We start from the raw sequence: 17,800 nt of genomic DNA on the forward strand, positions 1-17,800 counted from the left end.
TGGAAACAATAAAGATGAGCTAAGGTTGTTTAATTGTTGTTTGTAAAGATGATGATTGTAATTTTTTTGACTTTTGGGGTTTTGATTAAATTTTTGGGGTTTTGATTTTGGGTTTTTTGTTGAAAAAGAACCTGAAAAAAAGTGACGAAGGTGAAGAATCAATAAAATTATGAAATTGACGTCTGGGGCTCAGCAAGATGAAGATGAAAAATCAACAAGGTGGTCCCTGTACTTTTAAATGATGAGAAAATGATAAAAGTACAAAACTGCCCTCACGTGCAGATCATGTGATCAGATTTAACGGAACAATTTGACGTCCGTTAGAGGCAGGGACCACCCACCCTCGTTTTGTAAACCACAGGGACCACGAACCTCGAAAATGAACATCAGGGACCATTTACCCCATTTCATGTAAATCACAGGGACCATTTATCCAATTTTCTCTTTTTCTTTTTTTTTTCTTTTTTTTTTAACTAACAACAAACAAACCATATAGAAAGAAGTAAAACAAAAACAAACTGAAACTGACCAACCAACAATACCCGAACAAAAAGACGAAGCACATTACTCTAATAAGAAAATGTTGGTTGATATTAACTTAGATTTGTACATATGTTCCAGGTTTCTCCAGAATTAAGTTTTGTATCGATTAGGAATTTGAAAAAGAACAATGTAGTTAATGTCATTAGAAATTAAAAGTGATTCATTATCTTTTGTTTGCTATCATATAATATAATTGGAAATACAAGTAGTAGAAGTACACATATATGTCGCACTTCTAACTTAACAATTCAATACTCTTGTAGTATATAAATGATTGACAACCAAATCGAGTGACTCATCACGAGTTTTCACGAGGTTCATTCACACCTACGAAAACAACAATCTGAAACTTACTGGTCAACAAAATGTCAAAATGCCCTTTTTATGGCCAAAGCATAACCGGGATATATTATACTGTCATTCACCATCTTAACTTGGTGAAAGTTACAAACTTGTTGACTGGTTAGAATGAGTACAGTTATACAAGAAGATCATAATGATTTCTTCCGCTGTACAAAAGTCTCACAGCTTTTTTGGCTTTTACTTTTCTTGAACCCTTCAAAAGGTCGGCTCCATACTCAGCGATCGGAATGAAACCATATCCATTGCCAGCTTTTGAGTGCTGAAATGCAGTCAAGAAGCATGCATTAGCAAGGACTTTTTTCCAATATAACAAAAACAAAGCAGACGGATTGAAAAACAAATCTTTCAACCACTAAACTATCAAATTTATGTTAAAATGCCCGTTGTGCATCATGTCCCGGTCCCTTTTTAACATTCATACTCACCTGCAAAAAATTTCATTTTAATTATAATTGTTTGGTGGAATGAATATTAGGTAGCAAATAATTTCATTTTAGTATGTCATGCTAGTTAAGGGGCAAAAACAGTGTTTTCTACAAATGACAAAAAAAAAGTAACAAGTTGAAATGATGCTTATGAACAATGATTGGTACCTCATGTTCAGGTATATAGACCACGATTGGTTGGCTACATAACTTGGATAATACCTGTGGATGGTGGGTATTGTAAAACCAACCAAAATAACTCAGTAATACATAGAAGAAGCATAACACACATGAAGAAGTAAAGAAATGAAAAACACATGTAATTCTTCGATATACATACAACAACAGGCAATTAATGAAACAAGTGTAAGCAAAAGTAGCATCATCATCATCATCCCAAGGCAAAGGATAAAGGATTACCTCTATCACCTTTCTTGTTGATTGCTATAACTAACTAGAAAGCATTTATTTGGTATACAAAAATGTATGTAGTAGCCTAGTAGGTATACTTTGAAAAGAAACAAAAAAGCGAACAAGTGAAATGGATTTTAAGTTACCTAATAAAGTGTATCTAACGCACAAAACCTCCTGCTGAAATATGGATATCTAGATTGACCCCAGGGGGTTTTCCCCCGGATCCATTCAGGATTCAAACCCGGCCCGCCTGCCCCTCGGGATGGTTAAAGGATCGAGTTCCTGTAATGCGATTCGGGTTTCCTCCCGAACGTGTGTGTGTGTGCAAATGATGAGTGTCATTGAAATAAATGATACAACGATGCAAGCTTGCCGTTCAAAAAAAAAAAAAATTCTGGAAAAAAAACCCAAGTGTATCAAATCACAGATCAACCCAACGAAGCCCATTTCCACTCATACCCAAAATTATGTGTCTTGACCGTAAGTCATTTTAGCCCGTTAGCTAACCCACCTGCCCCCAAACCATTTTGACCGCTTAACCAACCTACCTGCCCCCGCATATAAAGCCTCCAGATAAATAACTAATAAAGAGGTTTAACACTAGAAAGAAAGAAAAAAATGACTTTATAGGTGGACCAAAAGAAACATCAAGAAGAAGGAAGCTTCAACATCATTTATAAATTTATACATACAGGAAACCCAACAACTAACTGCTCATAGCTATTATTAGCTAATGTAGATTACGACAAGAATAACTGGACTCGAAAGAATTGCAAAAGCTTACAACTAACCCATGCACTCATCTACAGTTTTCTTAATTACCCCCTTATCCTCAAAAGTTACTCTTTTCTTCGTTGACCCACTATGAATTGCATAATAAACAGTATTAATAGAGATGATTACTTTCATTGATACGAAAATATATATTGCCACTATATATTGCGTATACAGGGATTAAAAATACAGCTACTATTCATATTCATTGATATAAAAATACATGTTAAGATACTAACCAATAGTTCTGACTCGCCTCCCCAAAAATCTGGCCGTCCAATGCGTTGACAATAACTACAGGCATTCATAATTTAAATCATACCATTATTAACAGATTACAGATTATGAATAGCCTTGAGGATAATCAGAATCACCACATCCAAAATCTAACCGCTTTAAGGACTCGTCGACGGTAATTGCTATTAGTGCTTCTTCATATTGATGTCTTTCTTTGTCGCTATCACATAGCACCTCCTTTATTGCCATCCGTAGTTCATCTGCAATATATTTGAGAAAACACAAAATAGCATTTAAAATTGAGTTGTAATATTAAACATATGCTTGCAGAAATTGATGGCACATAATAGGATATGATAATTTTAAGGATATAAACAAGTACCAACAACCCATGGTTAAAAATATAGCTATTTCTTAGTATTATTACCTGCGAAACAGGAATCCTGTGATATGGAGATCATAACATGTGAGGTTATTTTATTTTACAATTGTACAGTGACTACGCACATATACATAGTTATTCTATACATATACTGATATACATCTACATATATTTGTAATTTGTAGGCTTTATGTACTATACAAGATTCAAGTGAACATAACAGCTTCAAAGCTTTATGTAAGCTTTATGTATACTTGAATCACGTGAACATAACAGCTTCAAAGCCTTTTTCCTATACACATAAATGGCATAACTGCATTGATGTTCATGATTACATGAATACCTGCATTTTCTCTTTCTTCTCGGGGGCTAAGAGCAACACTCTTGTTCATAGCCATTCCTTTCACCTACCAAACAAAACAACTAATTTTCTAAATTTCCGCCCTAAAACAAAAGACTTTTGGTATGGTAAAAGTTCAGACCATTTTTTTTTTTTTTTTGAACGGCGGTTTTTTGGCATCAGTAGATCATTTATTTCAACGACCCTCATCATTTGCACGTAACACACACGTTCGGGCGGAAACCCGAACCCGATCGACGGTACCCGGGAACACATCCATTCTGGCAGTGGTCTGGGTAGAGGTCCGTGAACGAATCCGGTAAAACCTCCCTATAGGGTCAATATATACCACCGTTATTGGTGTTCAATTGGTTTAAAGAAAATCATGTCATCCCTAAGGATCGAACCCATGACCTCTACTTATCCCATGACACAAAGTACATGGGGGGAACCGTTGGACTATGCCCGCAAGTTAAAAGTTCAGACCATTTATGTTTGCTATATTAATCTTAATATATATACACAATATAATTAGGGCATAGATAGATAGAAATGATACTTACGAGAGCACGAAACATACAACGTCCATCGCCTGTAACTTTATGCACCTTAAAAGTCTCCACTTTGCTTAATGCTGGTGAAATTTGCCTAGTTATAGATTTTGATTAGACTTAATTAAAAGCAGACAATTAGCATACTATAGGAGTCTATCAACATAGCAATTGAGCTGGAACTGAAAAGGTAAGCGCATCACATAAAAATTATATCAAGATAAAAGTTTGGAGCTTTAGCTTTTTCCACAAACCCTAACTGACATTGAGGACAAATTAATTAATCAATTGTTTAGGTAGACTTACAATTCAGGCCCGATGCGCGCAAAAAATCTGTGAGTGGCGCAAACAGATGGTACGGAATAATTATTCTGGAAAACATGATTATTGGTAGCAATTGAAGTAACTGGAGACGAAACGATTTGGAAGTTGGCGACACCATTCCTGAGGTCTTCAAGAATGTTACATCTACTACTATTATTAATATAACTACTTCCTGCACCCAATCTCAAATTTAATTAATGAACCTTATATATATACATATTGATTGATTGATTGATTGATTGATTGATTATATCATATCATTAAGACGTTATAAAACAAGAAGAACTGATTATCGATTATGCTACCGTTTGAGGTTTCGGCCGCCATCTTCTACCTTGGGATGAGTAAATTAACTTGTAACGGCACCGTTTGCTGTTAACTGATTCCAAAAGAGTGGAGGTTTAGAAATTTTAGGATAACACTCACGGGCGAGGTTCTTTATACTCGTAACCTGTCCGCCAAAATTATTTATCGTTGTAGTTAAGATGAGTTTAATCTTGATCTAATCTCAATTGTTTAGTCAAAGCATAATTTGATCTCTTGAATACGATTAATGTGAGTTAATCAAGTTTGATTGGTTAGATTGTACGGTTATCAAACGTTTAATCGGATTTAACTTAAAAGAACAATCCACGTTAGTTGTCTGAATCATCTGAGCGAACACTATTCTTTATATCTGATTTATTGTTTACTTTATTTTATGCACTTTAGTTTAATTATAAAACCAACTACTTCAATCTTTTCTTTACGACAATTATTAATTAACTGAATCTTGAATACGCTTCTCTCTGTGGACGAATCCGGACATACGTTACTAAATACATTCGATTGAGACGAGTTGCTCATTCGTGTGGAGTTTAACCAAAGTTTTGTCCTTTCTAAAATAGGTTTGGTTTTTAAACATCATGTGTCCACGAATATCAACGATTCGTGAGTAACCTTGCGAATAATTATCGATTTACATTGAAAAAAAAATATGTATATTTGTTTATAATTAAATATATAACGGGATATCGTGGGTAAACTTGTTAATAATTATTGATTTATATTGGATATATAGGTATATATATTTTTAATTAAATAAATGTATTCGGTTTAACGGGTATACCCGTAGATTGCTCAAACGGGTATAAGGGGTTCGTAGGTAGTATGTTATGCGCAAGTGGTATCATATATCCGCAATCCGCCCGCGACCTGTTGACGGGTAAAATAAAATTTGGCCGTCCTGTACCTGCGTGTAAGTTTTTTCGAAAATACCCGTATATCTGAATATAAATACCCACATGTCACGAGTCTTTTTTTTTACTGTTGCCATCTCTAGCAATTTGTACTACCAATAATAATTTCGAAAAGGGCTGTTTTACATTTTATAAAGTAAAAAATATTATTGTATTTAAAATAAGTTAATCGGAATAGATGAATTTGTAAAAACATTAGTGCAAACACAAGTGAACACGGAGAATTCAAACCAAGATCACTAACTCTCGGGTAGAAGATTTGAGTTCGAAAGTTGTCTTTGATAAAGGGTTTCCCGGATGGCAAGGGGCTTGTCAAGGTTGTGAAGTGGTAATTCCCTTTTCCCGAGCATGAGAGGAACTTCCTAGAACAAGAGATTTATTCATTTATTTTTCAGTTTTGATACTTAGTCTTGGCCTAAGATAGTGACTCGGTTACTCCCTTTAAGTATGCATGTTTACTAGTCGGTTAGTAGCTAGTGGTTTAGTGCATTAGTGGAGTAGTGCTTATGCTTAATATGTGTCTTTAAAGGGTTAAAACTAGGCGTTATTAAGAAAATAATGGTGGCGATTTCGTGCGAAAAATATTTTCTGTTGGCGAATTCGTAAGGGGCGGTGTCTGGTTAGGTAACTCTTGTAATGATGGGCTCGACCCAAATGGAGAATCTAGTGTGCCATTTTAGATACTGGATGTAAATTAATATAACTAACTGTTTTAAAAAACGTTGGATAAGGCAACTCTATCAATTTTCTAGAAAAGGATTGTCTCGGGATTGGTTGCCTAATGAACGTGTACAGGTAATACCACATTTATTTGAAAGGTCTGCCATAATAGGTACATATATACTTACCAAGGAGGAGTTATATCTTGGAATTGGACTAAGCCATTTGGTCTAGCCCTAGGTGATCTACGTGTTCTACTTGCAGAAGTGATAACAAATGTACCATCAATTAAAGAGACCGGCGTGCAGAGCTAGTTGATAAGTTGCAAAGACAAAACAATGTATCTACCTGGTATAATTGATGATACTATCTTTGCGGTAAGATCTTCTCAAGTAAAAGAAAAACGTGAAACAACTTAATCCCTAATAAAACGTTATTTTTGTGTGAAGAGTGTGGAAGATGAAACTCTCAGTGTGAGTCAACTAGACAAATAAGATATTGACTTAGATTCTATTCGGCGCCGTATGTGTATAAGAGACCGAGTTTATAAATGGTAGGATATGTGAAACGTTTCAATTTTATTCATTATCGAGATCTTTTGCAGCATTGAAAGAAACGTATTAGTAAGAAAGGAGATATGACAAGCAGTGGAATGAGTTTGTAACTAAACACATTAGTACAATCATTGAAACAGACTAACCTATTAAGTTGACTTGACGTGAATAAGTAAAGTGTTTGTCTCAGTCTATTGTAGTAACATGTGCATTTACCAAATGACATGATTATATTTAGTAATATCGTTCTAATAAGTAATAATTACTTCATGTGTCTTAGAACATTGTTATGTAGAATTTTTGTTGAATTTATAATATATATAATGAATCAGTTTTTGCCCTTCTATTTAGGTGTGTTTAACTAAATTATTTAAAATATGAGTGACTGAGAGTTATAATTGATGATAGATTGTTTAAAATATCAGTGATTAGTATTTTTCAACCGGAAAACACAAATAATAACGTGGATACTTAGTTTGGGACGAACGGATTAATTATAATGGGCCCCACCTAATCTAATTGCATTTGACAATCAACCCAAAAATTTCGAACTCTGTTTCACAAGTCAAAAATATGTAAATCATATGTACTCCGTAGTATTCATCCATTGCGCCGTACTGAGGTGATTGCATTTGGTAATTGCAGTTCCTTTAGCTCCCTATATACAGTCATTACATTACACACACACAGACATACACAAATTCATTCATGAGAAGTAGCAAAACAAAAGCAGATAATAGCACAAATGGGGCTCAAGAAAGAAACATTGTGGTATTTATGTTTATCGACATTTCAGTTCTAACGCTATGTATATCTATAGATACAAGAGTATGATTGTAAGTTGATAAATCGCATAAAGGTATACAACAAATGAAATGCAGGTTGCTGTTGATCAATTAAAAATCCAAAAAGATATATATGGGGCCATGCCAATTGCCATGGTTAGTGGGGGAAAAAAACAAAAATAAAATAGAAAAAAAGGGTAATTAGTGAGAGAATAGGGGAGTATAGGATTATTTGGTCCTCTTCTTGGCTTCACTGTAGAGAATGACCCCGAGCACCGTGAGCATGTAACCTATCATCCCCGTGACCGACACCGGATTCTTAAATATCAATATTGAGATCACAACAGCTACTGCCCCTTTTGCATTTCCCAGGACCTGATCATGTATATTTATGTATTTACAAGAATATATTAATATTATTATATAAGATTCTTATTATTAAACATAGAACCAACAAGACTCAGTTTTGCATAAACTCAGTCATGATGATGCATTCAGTAATTGTCACCAAATGAGGCATAACCAACATACGTAGGGTTGCAGTTTGATCACTTTGGGTCATGCTTTGCCTAAAGGTCAAATGGATAATGTGCAAATCGGTTGAACTAATTGAATGGGCTGAATCATCCAAAGTGTAAGTGTATTCACAAGCATACAACATCCTAAAGTGTTTTATTCTGAAAATTATATCATGTACAAAATATCGTTTTCAAACTACTTGGAACTTTATTTGCATATACGATTGAAAACGAGACTTAATGAAAAGATAGGTAAAAGGGTTTGTGGGTTCACCTGATGATAGGTTTTGCTATTTAAATACTGATAATCCATATATTAAAGTAAATTGGCTTGTCTCAAAAAACCACAACTTCATCTCTCTAATCAAATCTAATCTATAAACATGTTCTACCTCGTAACTTCCTTTTACACTCATGATTGATTGATTTTAAACGTAAAGAGCAAGACTTTTAAGTATTTGAAATGTGAGTTCGGGCAAAACTTTTTCATTATAGTCCACTAAAGGTGCACCCAGTAGGTAGGTAGTTACTCTGAAGATAAATGACATGAAGTTAATAAGGAGGGTAAAAACTACAAAAATCGTCCCTAGACCTCTACTTAAGTTTTAAAATTATCAAAACTATTACATGATAGTTTTTTGACAAGCTTATACTGTATTATGAAGTTATTATATATAGTTTATGTCCCAATTATAACGACTATATATCTAATCTGATACATGTAGATATGCGTAAAGCATGGAGCAGAGGATAGAGCATAGAACACAAATAGCATACAAAAGCCAGAGTTTTAAAAAAAACTAGTGAATGTAGAGATTAGTGCAAGCATAATACCTGGAGAGTCAAAGCACTTGTATGCTTGGTAACCAAGAAATTAGTTAAGTTGACAAGATAAGCTAGACCCGAATTGAAGAGCAGATACCAAACAATGTTGACATCTTTTCTGGCAAGAGCTATTGTTATCCCAACCACATTATCTTCCATTAACAACGCTGCAGGAAGTAATATCACAACAGCTACTGGTGCCATGTACAGCAATAGATTCATGGAATTTAGTTTTTCCCTGTTATAGTTATTATAATAATAATATATTAATGAAATTAAAATCAATGGACTATATTGTCAATCAGATGCAATTGAATTGAAAGTCATCATAATCAGATAAAATAAAATATTCGGTTCCATTAAAACGCTACTCCAAATATCATCCAGTGAGTGAGTGAGTGAGTGATATTACTTACTTACCCTTCAGAGGATAGTAAAATTCCTTGAAGCACTGACTTTAAGGCTCTTGCAGCTGTAGCACCAAGACACATTATAAAACCAAATAAATGGAAACTTGGTTCACCCTGCACCCACCCAAAACAATATATATATATATATATATATATATATATATATATATATATATATATATATATATATATATATATATATATATAAGCAACTTTTACTTTGATAATTACTACATCATTTCATTCACAAAAATAAAACTCCACACCAACATATATACTTACTACAAAACTCAACTTAAACTATAACTGCTACAAATACAAATCAATTAGAAGCAAATGTCAAATGATGTGGGTGTGTTTGTGTGATTATATTAGATTCCAAATAAAATGTGTTTCATCATCATATGCTATGCATTTTATAGCTGAACCTGCTTGTTATTCTCTTCAGCTAAAAAGCAAAAGTAACCCCTGAAATGGAATCCCAATTTTATAGAATGACTGATAAATTTGAACATCTGGCAAGTAGGTCTTCATAATTCAGAAGTTGAAGATGGGATAAAATGTGATATTATAGGTCTTTACACATTCCTTCACTAATCCAAGTTCAAAAATTGCAAATTGAGCTAAATGTATACGTATGTCAGCAGTTGAAAAGATATAATGACATATAACTACAGCTCAAAGAAATGTGTAACAAATGATAATTTTACGAACAACACCGATAAGCCTACAAAGGGACTGTTTCTCATTGCAATTTAGAAGTATGATATGTTTCTTGCATTCAAATAACCCCTAGGTCTGCTTATAACTACTGTATTTGATTCAAATGATTTCCGAAACAATCAACACAAATCATAAGGTGATATTCAAGCTAACAACTTTAGAAACTACAAACACATGAATCAAATAAAACACCAACAAAATGAAATGAAAGATTTAGATTTATTACCCCACTAGCAATGATAACACCAGTAACCACAGGAACAAGAGTGATATAAGTCAACCAAGCTTCGCTTTTCCTAGTCATCAAATACGCAAACACCGCAGTAAAAAAAGGCGTAGTAGCACCAACTGCTTGCGTAAACGAAACGGGTAGGTACCTTAAAGAAACATTACCACTAACAACAGAAGCACAAAAAACCAAACTAAGAGCAGAGATCTTAAAGAACTGAACCCTAGACCTAACAGATTGTAAGGGAACAGTTTTGAACCAAACAATAGCGATGTAACTGAGTAAAGAACAAGCAGTCATATGACACATGGTTAAAAATATGGGGTATTTGAATCCATAATTGGATAACAAGTATTTGTTGAGTATGAGCACGCCAATGTTTGATGTGTACCATGATAACACTAAACCAATTGTAAACCACTGGCTACCTCCGGCGCCGGCGACTCCTTTCATTGAATTGGAAATTGACTAAACTTGTTGATTAAGGGTTTTACATGGGAATTTGGGCAATTGAGTGAGACGAGTAAGATCTGTATGTATTTGGTTGGTGAGAGGTTTTAGTTATGGATCTAGAATAATATTGATGGAATGATTGGAAGGATTAAAAGTCAATGTTATGTTGTTGCAGAAGGCGCGAGGGTGACGTGGCAACAACGGTAAGAAAGAGGGAAGAGAGAATGGAAATGAAACGGAACGAAAAAATATACCTCCCCCTTCCATTCTACAACTGGGAGTGGGTATGGTATGTATACCAACAAGTTAATGTTTTTAGGCCTACCAAAAACCAAAAAAAAAAAAGTGTACGGCCTAATATTTTTATACTTCAAAAATTCGAATATATAAGGGGTTTTATTATTATTGGTTAGTGTTAAGATATATCCATTAACGCGTATAGATCCGTTACAAAAAACGTCGGTGTTACACGGCTTCTACCGGATATCAAATAATGCATTTTTGAGTTGAATTCATATTCTTGTTAGTCAAATTATTCTATCAACCTACTGTATCATAAAAAGCCAAGCCTCTTGAGATAATACATAGGTGTGTTGCCATTGGCTATTGCTCATTATATACCAGATTAACATTAGAATGTGCTTGATTAGATGGAACTGCAACTATGATCACATGTCGCAAATTATTAACATTGTAATTGTAACATAAATAAATATAAAATTAACTTAAAGACTTCTACAGGAAATCAGTGGGACTTCCAAAAACTTACGGAGTAGTATTTATAACTCCAGCTTTCTTTTCTGTTAATAATGCAAAAGATTACCACATCAGAAGACTGTGGTGATACGATTTACTTACGGTGCACAACCCCAAAGCAAAGCAGATGACTTCCAAAAAAAGGCTAGAACCCAACATTATCACAACTGATTACGTGGTGGCTACTGCTAAAGATTTATAAAGAGGTTCAGGATTCATGTAACAAACCCTGTAAACAGGATGATAGTTGCAACTAAATATATATAGGAGTGAGTACTAACATATCCACAATTTTCCATACATCTGAAACTCTCTGCTACCTAATTAATACTGTAATAAACTAAATCATTGCAGAACAACATCAACACCATGATTCAATAGCAAGTTTATGAAGCTTTTCTGCAATTAAAAAGAAGATATCACTTCTCCTTCCTTCATGGTATTCCAACTAGCAAAAGGATACTGTCATATTCGGAACATGGCATCGCCAGTCCTTCCTGCATCATGAATTATGAGAATAAATCAACTGCATACAAAATAATATTAATTTAATTTAAATATTGAAACAAAAACTGTAAATCGACATATTCTTGTAACATCTTACATTCTTACTACTGGTTTGTTTTTTATTAAAGAAAAAAATGAGAGATAGAAAAAGTGAGGTGGCTAAAATGGGCAGGCCGAGCAGGTTTAAATTACTTTCATGTAAAGACAGTTAGATATATATATATATATATATATATATATATATATATATATATATATATATATATATATATATATATATATATATATATATATGAACATTTAGAAGAGACACTTCGTGATGAATGTTATTATTTAGGCGGGAAAACGATCGACAAAAATAACATTCAAGATACTATTGTTCGTGAAAAATATGAACGTTTTTTTTTCATGTTTTGTGAAGTAAAATTTAGCCCGATTTAGAGTTTAGGGTTTAGGGTTTAGGGTTTGGTGTTTTGGGTTTATTCCATAAACCCAAAACACCAAACCCTAAACCCTAAACCCTAAACTCTAAACCGTTCGTGTTAAAAACTCAATCTAAATCCTAAATCTAAACCCTAAATCTAAACCCTAAACCCTAAACCCTAAACCCTAAATTTCTAAACCCTAATATCTAAACCCCAATAGCTAAAACCTCAACATACGCTCGAAAAACACGATAATTGTTATATATTACTTCTTCGAGCGTTTTCCCGCCAAAATAAAAACATTTATCACAAAGTGTCTCTACTAAATGTTCATATTTTCATCCCATCTATAATGTTCGTGAACAAAGTTTTTTCAAAAAACGAAAGAAAAAAAAAAGTTTTTGCTTCCCCCCGCTTCCCCCCGATTGGTTAATTCCCTCTTGATCCTACCACTATATATATATATATATATATATATATATATATATATATATATATATATATATATATATATATATATATATATATTCATATATATTCATATATATATATTCATATATAGTGCAGGTTTCAGACTTGTGGTCTACTCACTATAATAGTGATAGGTACATATATTTCAACATCTCATATCTAAGTTGGATCATATAGTTAGCAAAGAAGCATAATATGCAGTAATAATAAAATAAACCACTTACAAAGAAGATATACACTTGAAGATATACACTATTACCAGCTTTTCATACGGATCAAAAAATATGGATGCTGACATGAGATTAGCCGGGATAGATATTTCTCTTCCTACACATATCAAGAATTCAAGATTAGCACAAAACACACAATGATGAGAAAGCAGGTGCAGATACAAGCACAAAAAATCAAACTAGAACACCAGAAAATAACAAAATCCTAGAATTAACAACAAAAAAGATTTCATAAATACTGAGAGAAAAGTAAGCTATGTGAGCCTGGCCAAACAACGTCATTTCACACTTCAACATCAATATTGCATAAACGATGTGTGTGCATTTGATTCTTGTTCACATTTCTTCGAGTGTTGCTACTCAACTCGGAAAGCATCTTATATTACAACAACAACAACAACAACAACAAAAAACAACAACAACAACAACAATGCCCAATCCCACGAATGTAGGGTATGGGGGAGGTGGAGTGTAGACAATCATTCCTCGAACCCTAGATTAGATGGAAGTCACTACTCCACCCGCGGGTATAGAACCCGTGACTAGATAAGATCGTCCCTCCCTCTACTCGAGAGCCAAGAGATTGCTTCCTAAAGGACCTCCGGCCAGGAATGCTCCTCAAAACGGAATAGTGCGGGCATACGTACCTGTAAGAGTTATGTGCGCCTAGAAAGATGCAACCATACAAAGTAGCCATAAAGGAAGACACATAGTAGTAATGCACAAGAGAAAGACAGATAGCATGGTAGATATAATGCGCAGAAATATGTAGATCCAAGTAGGGCATGCAAACAATCGAGAAACCCACCCACACACCCACACCCACACCCGCGCGCGCGCGCACACACACTCACACACATATATATTTGTAAATATCTATATATACTCTCTCACACACATACACAAGCCAATCATATTATTATCTAATAATATAAGATAAATCCGGACAAAAGGGGTGTTTGAGCATACAATTTCAAGGTAGTTATTGCAATGATCACAATCAAATAATTAGTGAATCCAGTTGATGAAGCTATGAATGGTATGAAACATAATGATCTGACTCGGTAACCAGTTTTCTTATAGTAACTAGTAACTACTCATGTGCTTGTCCAAGTCTAAAAACTTTGACCTTAAAAAGTCAAAAATATTACACAACTAAACAAGGTAGTAAATAAGAAAGTGTAGTAAGTATACCTTTGTAGAGCTTGATTGGCTTGTGAAGCTGCAAGTTGGGCTAGTTGATATACGCAAGTAAAATTTCTTTGAGCCATTGCATCTTTGCCAAATATAGCATCAGATAAGACTACTGACGATGCTCCCTTATCAATGTATTCGCTCACTGAATCTGTATGAATATAGTCGCACAGCATGAACAACTAACTAACTACATATGACAACCCTTTTGAGTTTCAAAACCCTGCATTCTGGTATGACCAGATAAATTACTTTACTTGTAAATATAAACTACTACTAGTTGCACAAGTTTGATCTTATCTAACCTACCTATTACCTACCAATTGTTACTCCTTGAGATGCGACTAAAGGAATGTGAGGAAAAGGCTTTTTTAAAGTTGCTATGTACTCAACACCACCCATTGCTGAAACAGGATATACCTATCGCACACACAAACCATTAACTCTATAAATACATTAGTTTGAATAGAATGGCTTAACCAAGTCTGTTGTATAAGAAATATTATTAAATTAATACAAGTGCACCTAACCTTCACGATTTTAGCACCAGCATTATATGATGACAGTATCTGTGAATCATAAAGTAGTAGCATGAGCTGAAGTCAAACTTAAAGGAGTACATACTACATATGAGAAATGAAGAAAAAATCAGAAGACAACTAATAGATACATAGATACATACAAGGACGATAAGCCTAGTTTCATACTTACTTCGGTTGGGGTCATCACTCCAGGAATGTATAGCAACTCATCACTCTCTTGATCTAAAATGTCCTGCAATCAATCAATACACACTACTAAATAACATAACATTCAAAAAAGAGACGAAAAAAATAACTAACTTGTGTCATATTGATCAATCAAAAGTATCACCTACAAAGTCCCAAAAAATAAATTTTACATGGTCATAACGCAGGCAGGCCATCTTATTTACATCATTGTTTGATTATTATACCCAATAAAAAAAAAAGAGGTATTTGATATGGATAACTTCACTAAGCAATGAAAATGACTAAGTAACAATTCATCATGCCTTAACAACCGCAGGACTCATGATGAATTTTGCACCGGCTTTTTTTGCATTTTCGGCATCCTTGGTGCTCAAAACAGTGCCGACCTGGAATATAAAAGAATCACACAAATAAGTAGAGCTGAATTCTATCCATTCACAATAACCACAAAGTTGAATATCTCAACAATAAAATTAAATTATATAACACATACACACTTGATGGAGAAGTAAACGAAAATATATCCTGATTGAGTTATGAAAAACTTACTCCTAGAGTTGCGGTTGGAAAATCCTGCACCAGTTGATGTAAAACCTACCCAATAAACAAATGGAAGAATATATACATAATATCTGATAATCACGAACAGTAAGTAATGCATATAATGATACCAGCAGTCAGTTAGTGTTGAACAACCTCAAACACACCTGGAGTAGAAACGATAATCTCCAACTGCAAATCAGCAAACATTGTTCATATTAATTGAAAGCAAAAAGTTTAAATTAGAAAGGTAAGCTGAATGTGGTTAGTCATAGTATGGAGATGACGATTATGATGATACGTACAACCGAGATTCCAGCGGTAATTGCAGCTCGTGCAGCTTCGAAAGCCACATCAGCCCTAAATCAGAGTTATAACATTTATAATTAATATTATTATTATACTGATGATTTATAAACGATTGATTGATAATTGAATATATAATTAATAAATAAAAGATTAGATTAGTAGTAAATAATGGAGTATTTTAAAAGAGTAATGAAAGTACCTTTGGGCGCGAAGACAAGCGACGACACCAGAATTAAGAATGGAAGATAAGGTGATTGTTGAGGTGGATGATGATGATGATGATGATGATGATGATGATGATGATGATGGTTGAGAATGGAAACAACGGACAGAAACTAATGTTCTAGGAGTGGATAGCGGTGGTGGTGGTGGTGGTAGGAGACTGAAACAAGAAGATAAGGAGGAGGAGAATGAATGTGCAAGCGACATATTCTGTGTTTTTGGTATGGGAGCTTATGAAAGCTACAAGTAATAAGCTGTAGGGTGCGTTTGGGTGAGGAGTTTGTTGGAGCTTATGTGAGTTTATAGGAGCTTGAGCTTATAATTTTAATAAGCTTCAAATCATAAACTTCGTTTGGTAGAGAAAAAAAGTAGAGTTTATGAAAATCATAAGCTCTGAAAAAATAAGTTACTTTTAGTAACTTATGAAAAAAAGTAGAGCTTATGAACTGGAAAATAAGCTCCAGCTAGTTTACCAAACACTTATAAAAAGTAATAAGCTCCAGCTACCAGCTTAAAAAATAAGCTCCAGCTCCAGCTCTATCTCATAAGCTCAAGCTCCAGCTACAAGCTCCAGCTACTTTCATCCAAACACACCCGTAGACATAAAAAGTAGAGTTTATGAAAATTATAAGCTTTAGGGGTATGTTTAGCTGAGTAGCTTATTAGAGCTTATGGGAGCTTATGAGAGCTTGAACTTATGATTTTAATAAGCTTCAAGTCATATAGCTTTGTTTGGTAGACATAAAAAGCAGGGCTTATGAAAATTATAAACTCTTAAAAAATAAGCTACTTGTAGTAGCTTATGAAAAAAAGTCTTATGAACTGAAAAATAAGTTCCAGCTAGTTTACCAAACACTTATAAAAAATAATAAGCTCCAGCTACCAGCTTTAAAAATAAGCTCCAGCTCCAGCTCTAGTCCATAAGCTCCAGCTCAAGCTATAATCTCTAGCTAGTTTCACCCAAACACACCCTAGAAAAATAAGGTACTTCTAGTAGCTTATGAAAAAAAGTAGAGCTTATGAACTACAAAATAAGCTCCAGCTAGTTTACCAAACACTTATATAAAATAATAAGCTCCAACTTCTAACTTTAAAAATAAGCTCCAGCTCCAGCTCTAGGGTGTGTTTGGACGAAAGTAGCTGGAGCTGGAGCTTATAGCTGGAGCTGGAGTTTATGAGCTGGAGTTTATGAGCTGGAGCTGGAGCTAGAGCTAGAGCTTATTTTTAAAGCTGGTAGTTGGAGCTTATTATTTTTTATAAATATTTGTTAAACTAGCTGGAGCTTATTTTTCAGTTCATAAGCTCTATTTTTTTTTCATAAGCTACTGCAAATAGCTTATTTTTTCAGAGCTTGTGATTTTCATAAGCTCTATTTTTTTTTCCTATCAAACGAAGCTTATGACTTGGAGCTTATTAAAATCATAAGTTCAAGCTCTCATAAGCTTCCATAAGCTCCAATAAGCTACGCGCCAAACACACCCCATAAGCTCCAGCTCCAGCTAGTTTCATCCAAACACACCCATTGTATGTAATCTTCCCGTCCCGTGGATAGGGGTGTTCATTAATTGGTTCAACCCAAATACCCGATCGATTGAAATGATTTTGGATGAAATGGGTTCGATTTATTTGAATTTGGTTCGGTTTTTTGGTGGCACCCGAATTTTAAA

General features: G+C 34.2%; 3 protein-coding genes across 5 annotated transcripts; all 3 read right to left on the reverse strand.

Moving 5' to 3' along the window:
• Positions 1-909: 909 nt before the first annotated feature.
• LOC139876671 (OVARIAN TUMOR DOMAIN-containing deubiquitinating enzyme 3) lies at positions 910-4,815 on the reverse strand. 3 transcript variants are annotated; one of them, XM_071864035.1, is made up of 9 exons: positions 4,659-4,815; positions 4,336-4,525; positions 4,042-4,126; positions 3,482-3,545; positions 2,911-3,016; positions 2,759-2,813; positions 1,500-1,553; positions 1,265-1,331; positions 1,079-1,165 (listed from the first exon to the last, which is right to left on the reverse strand). In XM_071864035.1, exons 1-8 carry the CDS (start codon positions 4,678-4,680, stop codon positions 1,278-1,280), a joined length of 630 nt encoding a protein of 209 aa, XP_071720136.1. In that variant the 5' UTR covers positions 4,681-4,815; the 3' UTR covers positions 1,079-1,165; positions 1,265-1,277. The 3 variants fall into 3 exon arrangements, with proteins under 3 accessions (XP_071720134.1, XP_071720135.1, XP_071720136.1); XM_071864033.1 differs by lacking the exon at positions 1,265-1,331 and having other exon boundaries at positions 910-1,165; positions 4,659-4,814; XM_071864034.1 differs by lacking the exon at positions 1,265-1,331 and having other exon boundaries at positions 910-1,165; positions 4,336-4,480; positions 4,659-4,811.
• Positions 4,816-7,554: 2,739 nt separating this feature from the next.
• Positions 7,555-11,059, reverse strand: LOC139876270 (probable sugar phosphate/phosphate translocator At5g05820). Its single transcript, XM_071863569.1, has 4 exons — positions 10,293-11,059; positions 9,354-9,457; positions 8,943-9,171; positions 7,555-7,965 (listed from the first exon to the last, which is right to left on the reverse strand). Exons 1-4 carry the CDS (start codon positions 10,746-10,748, stop codon positions 7,819-7,821), a joined length of 936 nt encoding a protein of 311 aa, XP_071719670.1. The 5' UTR covers positions 10,749-11,059; the 3' UTR covers positions 7,555-7,818.
• Positions 11,060-11,625: 566 nt separating this feature from the next.
• Positions 11,626-16,340, reverse strand: LOC139876651 (uncharacterized). Its single transcript, XM_071864009.1, has 11 exons — positions 16,111-16,340; positions 15,908-15,962; positions 15,759-15,794; positions 15,612-15,656; positions 15,365-15,448; positions 15,043-15,105; positions 14,862-14,900; positions 14,652-14,751; positions 14,332-14,482; positions 13,132-13,234; positions 11,626-12,001 (listed from the first exon to the last, which is right to left on the reverse strand). The coding sequence occupies exons 1-10, from the start codon at positions 16,338-16,340 to the stop codon at positions 13,210-13,212; spliced, it is 828 nt and encodes a 275-aa protein (XP_071720110.1). The 3' UTR covers positions 11,626-12,001; positions 13,132-13,209.
• Between the last annotated feature and the right edge of the window lie 1,460 nt (positions 16,341-17,800).

Source organism: Rutidosis leptorrhynchoides, chromosome 11 (genome assembly GCF_046630445.1).
Source record: "Rutidosis leptorrhynchoides isolate AG116_Rl617_1_P2 chromosome 11, CSIRO_AGI_Rlap_v1, whole genome shotgun sequence".
In the NCBI taxonomy this organism is placed as follows: Eukaryota; Viridiplantae; Streptophyta; class Magnoliopsida; order Asterales; family Asteraceae; genus Rutidosis; species Rutidosis leptorrhynchoides.

Coding starts and splice junctions, on each gene's coding strand:
- LOC139876651 (XM_071864009.1), bottom strand. CDS start 16,340: ATGTCGCTTGCACATTCATTCTCCTCCTCCTTATCTTCTTGTTTCAGT. Junction 15,106..15,364: donor TGAGTCCTGCGGTTGTTAAG/GCATGATGAATT, acceptor GATTGATTGCAG/GACATTTTAGATCAAGAGAG. Junction 14,901..15,042: donor GAGTGATGACCCCAACCGAA/GTAAGTATGAAA, acceptor TATGATTCACAG/ATACTGTCATCATATAATGC.
- LOC139876270 (XM_071863569.1), bottom strand. CDS start 10,748: ATGAAAGGAGTCGCCGGCGCCGGAGGTAGCCAGTGGTTTACAATTGGT. Junction 9,458..10,292: donor GTGTTATCATTGCTAGTGGG/GTAATAAATCTA, acceptor GGGTGGGTGCAG/GGTGAACCAAGTTTCCATTT. Junction 9,172..9,353: donor ATTTTACTATCCTCTGAAGG/GTAAGTAAGTAA, acceptor TAACTATAACAG/GGAAAAACTAAATTCCATGA.
- LOC139876671 (XM_071864033.1), bottom strand. CDS start 4,680: ATGGCGGCCGAAACCTCAAACG. Junction 3,017..3,481: donor AGAAGAAAGAGAAAATGCAG/GTATTCATGTAA, acceptor AATATATTGCAG/ATGAACTACGGATGGCAATA. Junction 2,814..2,910: donor GTCGACGAGTCCTTAAAGCG/GTTAGATTTTGG, acceptor GAATGCCTGTAG/TTATTGTCAACGCATTGGAC.